This window comes from Rattus rattus, chromosome 2 (genome assembly GCF_011064425.1).
Source record: "Rattus rattus isolate New Zealand chromosome 2, Rrattus_CSIRO_v1, whole genome shotgun sequence".
Classification (NCBI taxonomy): Eukaryota; Metazoa; Chordata; class Mammalia; order Rodentia; family Muridae; genus Rattus; species Rattus rattus.
This window is the reverse complement of record NC_046155.1, coordinates 156,349,474-156,361,856: the sequence shown is the minus strand read 5'-3', so window position 1 is coordinate 156,361,856 and position 12,383 is coordinate 156,349,474. Positions and strand designations below refer to the sequence as shown.

Below are 12,383 nucleotides of genomic sequence, written 5' to 3'. Positions count from 1 at the left end.
ATGTATAGTTTGGTAAAAAAAAAGATTTATCAATTAGTAAGCAACTGCTTTGTCTAAATAACTGTGTCCTTTGTCTTACAAATTTGTCACTTCCATGAAGTCCCATATATTAATTGTTCACCTTAGTGCCTATGCTATCAGTGAAAAGAGTCTTCACTTGTTCCAATGAATTCAGGGTTACTCCCCACTTTATCTTCTCTCTGATCCAGTGTCTCTCCTTTTATGTCCTGGTCTGGGAACATTGGGAATTGAGGTTATTGCAAGGCAATGAATATGGAGCTATTTCTGTCTTCCATGCAGAAATCTATTTTACCATTTTCATTTGATGGAGATGCTGCCTTATTCCCAGTATGTATTTTTGAATTCTATCAAATTCAGGTGTCCATATGTATTGGGATTTATATTTTGGTTTTCAGTTCAATTTCATTGACCAAAGTGTCTGTTTTTATGCCAATACAATGCAGGTTTTGTTATATCTCTGTTAAACAGGGTTCAATCAAGGATGGTGATATATCCAGCAATGATTTCATTGTTCAGGACTATTTTGGGTATTGTGTGTTTTTCCATGTGAAGTTGAGAATTATCCTCTAAAGTTCCAAAGAACCATGCTAGAATTTTTAAGGGGGTTGCATGGAATCTTTAAAATGTTTTTGGTAGGGTGTTCATTTTAATGTGTTAATCCTATAGATGTCATGAGCATAGAATAATGTTTCATTTTCACATATCTCTTTCAATTTCTTTGTTCAAACACTTGAACCTTTAAACAGAAGACTATAACTTCCTTGGTTAGAATTATGCCAAGATATTTAATATTATCTGAGGCTTTTGTGAATTGGTTGTGTTTCTCTGATTTCTTTATCAGTCCATTTGCCTTTTGTATATAGATAGGCTACTGATTTATTTTTAGTTAATCTTATATCCAACCACATTGCTGAAAGTGGTTTTCAGATGTAGGAGTCTTCTAGTGGAAGTCTTATATTGAGTTATGTATAATATCCTATCATTTGCAAATGACAGTACATTGATTTCTTTTCCAGATTTTATTGCATTGATCTCTTTCAGATGTCTTATTGCTCTAGCTAAAACTTGGAGTACTATACTGAATAGATATGTAGAGAATACACTAATTAGTCTTGTTCCTGATGTTAGTGGAATTACATTGTGTGTTTTTATCCATTTGGTTTGATGTTTGGCTATATGATTGCTGTAATTACCTTCCTTACAATTAAGTATGGCCCTTGTGTCCCTCATCTCTTCAGAATTTTTATAATGAAGGTACATTGGATTTTATCAAAGGCCTATTCTGTATCGAATGATATGATTATTCATTTTTTCTTTCAGTTAATTTATATGAAATGTTGAATCTACTTATTTTTGTATGTTACTATCTTTGAATCACTGAGATAAAGCTTATTCATCCTGTCTGGTGGATGTATTGTTACATCCAGTTTCAAGAATTTTATTTAGTATTTTTGCAACCATGTACATAAAAATATTACTCTGTAATTATTTTTCTTTCAGGTGCTATGTGAATTGAGTACCAGGGTAACTGTACCATATCAAATGATTTCAGAATATTGTTTTTGTTGCTTCTTTTTGTTTTTTACAACTGTTGTCCCTGCATCATTCCTTGGCATTCAACAAATTCCAAATTAAAGCTAATAAGGCAGTATTAAGTCTATTTCTGGGAGTTCTTATTCTCCCTTTCTGTTTATTAAGCATCTCCTTTGAGGTATGATTACATCTTTGTATAATTGCTTGTCCTGTTGGATTGTCTGGTATACCTGAAATATGCTTTATGTTATAATAGACAAAATAGCTTTATATTATTGGAAATGTTTGCGGAGGCGTTATCAGTCTAAATTTGTAAAGGTTTCCCCATGATAAGCATCACTAGCAACAAGTGGGCAATTACAGAATCAGCCTTTTCAGAACTCAAAGCAGAAGCCTATTGAAATCTCAAATACATCAATTGTATGATATACACACTCTAGTTTCCCAAATTCTGCAAAGCAAAATACATCCATCAGTCAGATTTCATTTCTGTGGGTACACTAAGAGTTACTTCCAGCAGTTAATGGTACGTGAATACACAAAGAACAAGTAGGACTTTTTTTTTTTTTTACAATTTCTTTGTCTTGTTGTTAAGTAATGAAATTTTTTCTCTTTTTTCTTTTATTGGATAGTTTTTATTTACATTTCAAATATTATTCCCTTTCCTGGTTTCCTGGACATAAACCTCCTATCCCATCTGCACTCCCCTTCTTCTATAAGGGTGTTACCCCCCCCATCCAAACCCCTTTTCCTCTCCCCAACATTCCCCTACACTGGCAGGAACAAGAGCTTCTCCTTCCATTGGGGCACAATAGGGACACCCTCTGCTACATATGCAGCTGGATTCATGGGTCTGTCCATGTCTTTGGGTAGTGGTTTAGTCACTGGGAGCTCTAGTTGGTTAGTATTGTTGTTCTCATGGGGTTGAAAACCCCTTCAGCCCCTTCTATCTTTTCTCTAACCCTTCCAATGGGGATCTCTTTCTCAGTTCAATGGTTTGCTGCTAGCATTCACCTCTGTATTTGACACGCTCTGGCTGTGTCTCTCAGGAGACATCAATATCCAGTTCCTGTCAGCATGCGCTTCTTACCTTCATCAATCTTATCTAGTTTTGGTGGCTATATATATATATATATATATGCCACATGCTGGGAAGGCTCTGAATGGCCGTTCCTTCAGTCTCTGCTCCAAACATAGCCTCCATATCCCCTCCTATGAATATTTTGTTCCCCCTTTTAAGGAGTGAAGCATCTGCATTTTGGTCATCCTTCTTCTTGAACTTCATGTGCTTTGTGGATTATATCTTGAATAATTCCATCTTTTGGACTAATATTCACTTATCAGTGAGTGTATACCATGTGTGTTTTTCTGTGATTGGGTTACCTCACTCAGGATATTTTCTAGTTCCATCCATTGCCTATGAATTGCATGAAGTCATTGTTTTTTTAATTGGGTATTTCTTATTTACATTTCAAATGTTATTCCCTTTCCTGGTGTCCAATCTATAAGCCCCAAAACCCCTCCACCTCCCCTTCTATAAGGATGTTCCCCTCCCCATCCAGCCACCCTCCCCCCACCCACAATCCTCTACACTGGGGATTCTCCTTCCATTGGTACCCACCAAGGCCATCTTTTGCTACATATGCAGTTGGAGGTATGGACCATTCCTTGTATAGTCTTTGGGTAGGTGTTTAGTCCCTGGAAGCTCTGGTTGGTTCGCATTGCTGTTCTTATGGGGTTGCAAGCCTCTTCAGCTCTTTCAATCCATTCTCTAATTCTTCCAACAGGGATCCCATTCTCAGTTCAGTGGTTTGCTGATAGCATTCACCTCTGTATTTGACATGTTCTGGCTGTGTTTCTCAGGAGAGATCTATATCCAGTTCCTGTCAGCATGAACTTCTTAGCTTCAGCCATTGTATCTTGTTTTGGTATATATATATATATATATATATATATATATATATATATATATATATATATATATCCTCTGAATGTTGTTTCCTTTGATCTCTGTTCTAAACTTTTGGGATATTTTTTTGGTCCCTCTTTAAGAAGGAGTGAAGCATCCTCATTTTGGTCATCATTCATCAGAGGAACACCCCCCCCATTGTTGTTGCTATTGAAAACTGGTAAAACCTCTCTAGAAATCAGTCTAGAGGTTCCTCAGAAAATTGGACATTGCACTACCGTAGGATCCAGCTATACCAATCCTGGGCATATACCCAAAAAATTTCAACATAGAGGATGCTCCTCATTCATAGTTCCTTTATTTATAATAGCCATAAGCTGAAAGAACCCAGATGCCCTTCAACAAGAATGGATACAGAAAATGTGGTACATCTACACAATGGATTTACTCAGCTATCAAAAACAATGACTTCATGAAATTCATAGGCAAATGGAATGAATTAGAAAATATCATGCTAAATGAGGTAACCCAATCACAAAAAAACACACAATGTGTGCACTCTCTGATAAGTGGGTATTAGCCCAAAAGCTCAAATTACCCAAGATGCAATCCATGAACCACATGAAACTCAAGAAGAAGCATGACCAAAATGGGCATGTTGTTGTTGCTTCTTATGGAATAATTTAAGAGATACTGGCATTAAATTTTCTGGAAAAATCTAGGAGAATTCTGCTTTTCTAAAACCATCTTGCCCTGATGTTTTTTTGTTTGGTAGATTTTAATGACTGCTTCTATCTGGCATATTACTGGTATATTTAAATTATTTACATGATCTTGATTTAACTTTGGTAAGTAGTATCAAATGATAAAAATTTCCACTTCATTTAGATTTTCAATTTGGTAGGATACAAATTTTAAAAGAATCTCCTTATCCTATAAGTGTCTCTTCTTAAGTCTTTTTATTTCTGATTGGGGGGGGGGGCTTGTTTGGTTGTTTGTTTCTGATTTTTAAAACTTTCAAAAGTCTTTATCTTTAGTTAACTTAGAGAAGGATTTCTTACTGATTTTTCACAAAGAACAAATTATTTTATTGATTCTTTGGATTGTTTTGTTTATTGTTATTGTATTGTTTTTTGACCCTCCCTATCCCCCTTTCTTACCCATCTTCCCTCTCCTTCACCTCTGAAGGCTGCCCCACAAGGGAGGGAGGGAGGGGCATGATCTTTCCCTGGGGCATCAAATATTATTTTTGGTCCCCTCTTTGAAAGAACAATTTTTTTGGTCATCATTCATCAGAGGAACACCCCCCCATTGTTGTTGCTATTGAAAACTGGTAAAACCTCTCTAGAAATCAGTCTAGAGGTTCCTCAGAAAATTGGACATTGCACTACCGTAGGATCCAGCTATACCAATCCTGGGCATATACCCAAAAAATTTCCAACATAGAGCAAAGATGCATGCTCCACTATGTTCATAGCAGCCTTATTTATAATAGCCATAAGCTGGAAAGAACCCAGATGCCCTTCAACAAAGGAATGGATACAGAAAATGTGGTACATCTACACAATGGAGTACTACTCAGCTATCAAAAACAATGACTTCATGAAATTCATAGGCAAATGGAATGAATTAGAAAATATCATGCTAAATGAGGTAACCCAATCACAAAAAAACACACAATGTGTGCACTCTCTGATAAGTGGGTATTAGCCCAAAAGCTCAAATTACCCAAGATGCAATCCATGAACCACATGAAACTCAAGAAGAAGCATGACCAAAATGGGCATGTTGTTGTTGCTTCTTATGGAATAATTTAAGACATACTGGCATTAAATTTTCTGGAAAAATCTAGGAGAATTCTGCACTAAAACCATCTTGCCCTAGCATGTTTTTGTTTGGGAGATTTTAATGACTGCTTCTATCTAGCTGTGGGTTACTGGTATATTTAAATTATTTACATGATCTTGATTTAACTTTGGTAAGTAGTATCAAATGATAAAAATTTCCACTTCATTTAGATTTTCAATTTGGTAGGATACAAATTTTAAAAGAATCTCCTTATCCTATAAATTGTCTCTTTTTAGAAGTCTTTTATTTCTGATTGGGGGGGGCTTGTTTGGTTTGTTTGTTTCTGATTTTAAAACTTTCAAAAGTCACTTTTATCTTTTATTAACTTAGAGAAGGATTTCTTATTGATTTTTTCACAAAGAACAAATTATTTTATTGATTCTTTGGATTGTTTTGTTTATTGTTATTGTATTGTTTTGAGCCCTAATTTTTTTTATTTTTTAATTACTTATTTTATTTTCACACATCCCTCCTTTCTATGTTGACCCTCCTTTCTATCCCACCTCCCAGAGTTCTTCACCCCATCTTCCCTCTCCTTCACCTCTGAAAGGCTGCCCCACAAGGGAGGAGGGAGGGCATGATCTTTCCCTGGGGCATCAAATCTCTATAGGATTTGCATATCCTCTCCCACTGGGCTCAAACAAGGTGTCCCTCTGCTACATATGTACTGGGGGCATCCACCAGGCCATTTATTCTCTTTGTTTGGTGACTTAGACTCTGGGAGCTCCCAGGGGTCTGGGTTAATTGACACTGTTGGTCTTCCTACAGGGTTGCCATTACATTCAGCTCCTTCAATCCTCCTACCTCTTCCATATGGGTCCCCAACCTATCTGCTTCTGTCTCAGTCGGCTGCTGGTAGAATCTCTGAGAGGACAGCCATGTTTAGGGCTCCTGTCTCCAAGCACAACAAAACATCAATAACAGTGTCAGGTTGGTGCCTATCCATGGAATGGATCCCAAGTTGGGCCAGTCTAACCCTAGACTGCCTTTGTTCAGTCTGCTTCATTTTTGTTCCTGCATTTCTTTTGGACAAGAACAATTTTGGGTCAAAATTTTTGGAGGTGAATTGGTGACCCATCCCTCCTTAGGGGTCCTAACTATCTACTAAAGGTGGTGTCTGTAGGTTCTGATCCCACTGTGGTTCATGTCAGCTAAGGTTACCCCCATTGAATCCTGAGAGCCTCTCACACCACAGGTCTCTGGCACTTTGTAGAGATTCTCCCCAACCATCTCCAGCATTCACATAGTTGCATTCATTATCCTGGCCCTCTGCGCTTCTCTCCTGTCTCCCACTCCCAATACCTGAGCATGCTCCCTTTTCTACTCCCTTCCTCCCTCTGTCTCCTGTGATTATTTTATTTACCCTTCTAAGTGTTACTGAAACTTCCTCACTTGGGAAGTTTTTTGCTAAACTTCTTTGCTAAACTTCTTATGGTCAGTGGGTTGTATCATGTGTATTCACTTTGGCTAATATGCACTTATCAGTAAGTATGGACCATGTGTGTCCTTTTGGGTCCTGTTTGCATCACTCAGGTTAATATTTTCTACTTTTACCCATTTGCCTACAAAATTCATGATGGTTGCTTCAAGTTTCTGGCTATTATGAATAAGGCTTCTATTATTTCTTCAGATTATCTTTTTTGTTCTAGAGCTTTCAGGTATGCTGTTGAATTCTTTATATAAAGACTCCCCAGAGGAACTCCGCCTTTTATGTCAGGAAAAGAAAAGCTTATCAACTTTCTCTGTATACTCAACAGCCAGGAAGTTTTTTATTGTGTTCCTATATTTGGTATCTCTGAATCCATAAACTGAGATTATTGATATTGAGGGATATCAATGACCAATAACTGTTGATTTCTTTTATTGTACTCTTGTGACTGCTGGTGGTGGTGGTAGTAGTGGTGGTCATATGTGTTTTGTTTCTATTAATTTTTCAGTAAGAGTATTCTGTTTCCTGGGTTTTGTCAATGTATTTAACCTCAATAAATTAGACTTTTGCCACTCACACATTTTTCTATGGCTAGATTTGTAGATAGATAGTATTTAAATCTGACTTTATTGTATTTTTGCATCTATGTTGATTGAGCAGGAAAATTATTAGCAAATAAGTATTTTGTGTGTGTTTGGTGGTTGCTTTGTACTGAGAAAAAAGCTATGAGGTATGATTAAATCATAAACTCTGATTATATTTGGGAGAAACAAAAGATACAGTTAATCTCTGGCTAAAACAGCAAAAATTTTCAGTTTTTACCATTAAATTATTATTTCAAAATTCTTAGACATACTGTATCTTATGTTTGCAGTGTTTCCCCTCCCCCATATTATGGTTTATTCTTTAATATGTTTTAATTTAAATTTAAATTAATAATAATTAAAATAATAATTTAAATCTTGTACTTTAGATTTTGGTTACTATCTTGCCACAATAAGTGTTACTGTTTTTCAAGTTTGATTCCCTTCCCAAATGTCTTATTTAAAGAGAAAGTTGAACTTAAAAAAAAAATTTAGCTGGGTAGAGTCATATGTGTGAGAATCATACAGACTGCAGTAGATCCCTCCAGAGCCTTCTGGACTTAGAGTTTCTAATGAGGTATCAGTTGAAATTGTATTGTGTCTGCTTTATATGCTCCATCTTTTCCACTTGTTTTTAATACCCTTTTTTGTTATATGTGTGGGATGATCTGTGGTATCCACAGAAATGTGGGAGGAAGGAAGGGTGCAGCTGATGTTTTGTTGCATCACTAAAGACGACATTGAAGAATAAGCTCTGGGGGAATAAGAGAAGAGAAGGTCTGCAGGTAATCTACCTCATTCTCTGTTGAGTATATCCTCCATATTTTTTCTTTTGTCAATGTCATTCTCTGACAGTTTCCCACATGTATTCAATACCTCTGAGGTTCACTCACTCCTTCTAGCACTTGTCAAGTAATTCCATCTTTCATCATCTCTTTGCCAGTTTCATGATGTTTTTCATTTGGTACATCACCTCTTTGGTTTAATCATCATCATCCTCACGACCTTTGCATTTAGAATGTACTTGGGGACCAGTGTAGTTATCAACTGTTATGTAAATGAAATGATTAACTTATTTCTTTGACTGTTTTGCAGGGTATAGTTTAGCAAGGAAGGATAATATAATTTGCTCATTTTATTACTACCCATACTTATGCAGAAACAACCAAAAAATTTATCCTTAATTGTTGAGAGTTCCTTAAAGCTATGTGTGTATTGCCTGGTATGATGCAACTCTCAGTCCTCATCTTATAATCATTATGACTTTATTTCCACTATGCCTTAGAATGCCTATGCATTATAAAGTACTTGTGTATGGATAGACATCACTTACTTCAGAATCTTCCACAGTCAGATCTCTTGGCCTTCATCACAGATCACTTAAGATAGGCTTCTTGGGGGCTGAAGAGATTGCTCTGTGGTTAAGAGCATTAATTATTCGTCCAGAGGTCCTGAGTTCAATTCCCAGAAACCACATGGTGGCTCACAACTATTTATAATGGGACCCACTGAAAACATGTACAATGTAGTACTCATATAAATGAAATAATTCTTTTTTTAAAAAAAGATAGGTTTCTTGGAGTTTGAATGAAAATGTCACCTGTTGATGTACATAAAAACAAACATTTAGATTTTTTTACAATAAGTAGATTAAGCTCAAGGACAGCATTGAGTTCATCCTTCTTTGATACGAATTCCTACCACCATGAATTTTCATGGGCGCTCATAGTAACTTTGAAATGAAATACTACTTTGATAAATGTCTCTTGCCTGCACTTAAGCTATAGGGAATGTCCGTAGATATTTTCAGTATGAACAGAATAGGAGAACTTCATTCATGGATACAAAGTCCTGCACAATTTTATTTTAGTGAATATATTTCCAAGCCATACATAAGACATATTAGGGTGAAAATACACATGATAACAATTTACAATTCAAGATATAATTGATGCAAGCTGGTAGAATAAGCAAAACCTAATTTTCAAATAAAGTGTCATTATTACATGAATTAGTTAATGACACAGACATCATGTTTCTTAAGTAAGTCAAAGATAGAATTCTACTCTTGAAGTATATACTGTACAATATAAAAGCAACAGCAAAATGCTCATAATAGTAGCAAAGGGACAAGTTGTGTATGTGTAAAAAGCTTGAGAAAATATGAGTAGAGTTCCATGGTCATTAAAGAAAAGAGAGCAAGATATCAGAGAAGAAACTTGATACTTCTAAAAATAACCTTGATAAATGCTAGCCCAAAATATAAAGCAGAGGGCTGGAGAGATGGCTCAGCAGTTAAGAGCACTGACTGCTCTTCGAGAAGTCATGAGTTCAAATCCCAGCAACCACATGGTGGCTCACAACCACCCGATTCACTCTTCCGGTGTGTCTGAAGACAGTGACAGTGCACTCGTCATATATAAAATGAATAAATAAAATCTTTAAAAAAATATAAAGCAGAGAAAATCCCTTGATAAGGTTGATAGTGTCCAGAAATATAAAGATTTAATGTAATAGAAATATGGCATTATAAACTGAGGTACATGTTTTTTATTTCAAGGTAAAATTCACAAATGTTTAGGAGCAGAATATTCAAAAACTATTTTTAATACCTAGTAATAGTTCTCTACCTATGTGCTAACAAATAATGCCATAGATAAATGTTACAACATTATACTAGTGAAGGAATTAAGCTCCAAAAATGTAATAGTGTTTATTAGTTTGAAATCATTCAGGGTATTAACCAAATTGGAGTTCCCAAGAGATTTTATGAAAATAAGTAACTATGGGTCCCAAATCTGACAACACAATTTAAGTAGTGAATTTCAAACAGTAATGACAGTATTGTAAAAAAAAATATGTCCAGGATTAGACGTTTTTCATAAGGTGATGTCAGAATCAAATTGCAATTATACAATATTGCTCTGAAATGTTATGACTCATAAAATATATGCAACAGAGTCACAAATTGCAGGAAAGCATACAAAGGGAGAGCAAAGGCAGTGGGCTGTTTGATTTTTTTCAGCATAGGCAAAGAGCACAGTATAGATTTGAAATAATGCACAGAATCCTTAAAAATGCCTTTCTGAAACAATAAAAAGAGGTGAATCAGGAAGTACTTCAATGAGCTGGGCATAATTAATTTATTAAGGGGAGAAAGGAACACTTGGGGTTTGGGATTTAGCTCAGTGGTAGAGCGCTTGCCTAGCAAGCTCAAGGCCCTGGGTTTGGTCCCCAGCTCCAAAAAAAAAGAAAAGAAAAGGAAAAAGAAAAGAAAGAAAGGAACACTTGATACACAGTCACTTTCATTTGTAAACAGATATGGATCAGTGTGTGAAGTGCCCAGAAAGTCACTATGCCAACGCAGAGCAGAACCACTGCCTCCGGAAATCTGTGAGCTTTTTGGCCTATGAAGAGCCACTGGGGATGGCACTCACGATCACAGCACTGGGCTTCTCTGTACTCACAGCGGTGGTTCTTGTAGTCTTTGTGAAGCACAGAGATACACCCATTGTCAAGGCTAACAACCGGTCTCTCAGCTATATCCTGCTATTGACACTCTTCATCTGTTTCCTCAGTTCCTTGCTCTTCATTGGACAGCCCAGCACAGCCACTTGCATCTTGCAGCAGACAGCATTTGGAGTTTTGTTTACTGTGGCTCTCTCCACAGTGTTGGCCAAAGCCATTACAGTGGTTATTGCATTCAAGGCCACTGTTCCAGCTAGAATGGTGAGGTGGTTAATGGTATCAAGAGCCCCTAATTTCATCATTCCCTTCTGCACACTGGTCCAACTTATTATCTGTGGAATCTGGTTGGTTACCTCTCCACCCTTCATTGATCAAGATACTCATGCTGAGCATGGTCACATCATCATTGTGTGCAACATGGGTTCAACAGTTGCCTTCCACACTGTCCTGGGGTACCTCTGCTCCTTAGCACTTGGGAGCTACGCCATGGCCTTCTTGTCCAGGAATCTGCCTGACACATTCAACGAAGCCAAGTTCCTGTCATTCAGCATGCAGGTATTCTTCTGTGTTTGGATCACATTCCTCCCTGTCTATCACAGCACGAAGGGAAAGGTCATGGTGGCTATGGAAGTATTCTCCATCTTGGCTTCCAGTATAGCACTCCTTGGATTGATTTTTACACCCAAGTGCTACATTATATTGTTAAGGCCAGAAAAAAATTCCTGTCTTGGCGTCAGGCACAAAAAACATTCAAGAAGAAATATCCATTTAAATTTAGTTAAAAATTAAAATATATCTATGATAGTAAGTTAAATATTATGGTTTAATTCAGTGCTCCAGCATTCTAAATGTCTTATTCAGGTATAATATGATGTGATTGTGTACACTCATAGTTCTTTATCCAATTTTATTAAACTCCCTTTGTACTGAAACCATTAATTTTATTTTATGTTTTAGATTCATTGAATGGTTTTTTTTGTTTTACTATGTACCCTTTATTGCCCTACTTTGCCATATTTATACCAATGTATCATCAACTAATGGACACAATGTGTTTTACTTTGCATTCGAAGTGCTGCTGTGGAAGATGTGTCACCATATCCAGCCATGGTGTAATCTTTGTGCCCTTCTTTCCTTTAAAAAAATCATATAATTGATTTGTTTAGTTTTGGACTCCAGAATATTCTATTATATTCTACTCTGAAGGCTGACCATTATTAGAACAAAGTGTCTCTCAAGATTCAATTTAACAGGTTCTTATTTCCAATGATCAGAAAAAAAAATAGTATGGTGTTGAATGCAGTACAAGTTCCTTCTATTTTAATATATCATTCTTTTGTTACATGAGAGAAAATGAAGCCTCTTACTCAGGGGAACTACAAAAGAGCCTGAGTTGTAAATAGCATTTGTTTACAAACTTAGAGCTCATAAACAAGATGGGAGTGATTTGATTAGGTTTTTCATAGGCTGTTATGTGCACACCACATTGGAAAGAAGCATGCAGGTTAGCTCAGATTACTAAGAGCACTATGGAAGATGGAGTTAGTAAAACTCTACAGCAGACGTAATATGGAGGTTATATACTTCATTG

At 36.4% G+C, this 12,383-nt stretch overlaps 1 protein-coding gene across 1 annotated transcript in view; it reads left to right on the top strand.

Moving 5' to 3' along the window:
- LOC116894373 (vomeronasal type-2 receptor 116-like) overlaps positions 1–11,581 on the top strand; it is a 35,912-nt gene extending 24,331 nt beyond the window's left edge. Inside the window, exon 5 of the mRNA XM_032896079.1 lies at positions 10,644–11,581. Within this exon, the coding sequence (XP_032751970.1) occupies positions 10,644–11,581 (938 nt within the window). The remainder of the gene's footprint in view (positions 1–10,643) is intronic.
- The last annotated feature ends 802 nt before the right edge of the window (positions 11,582–12,383 follow it).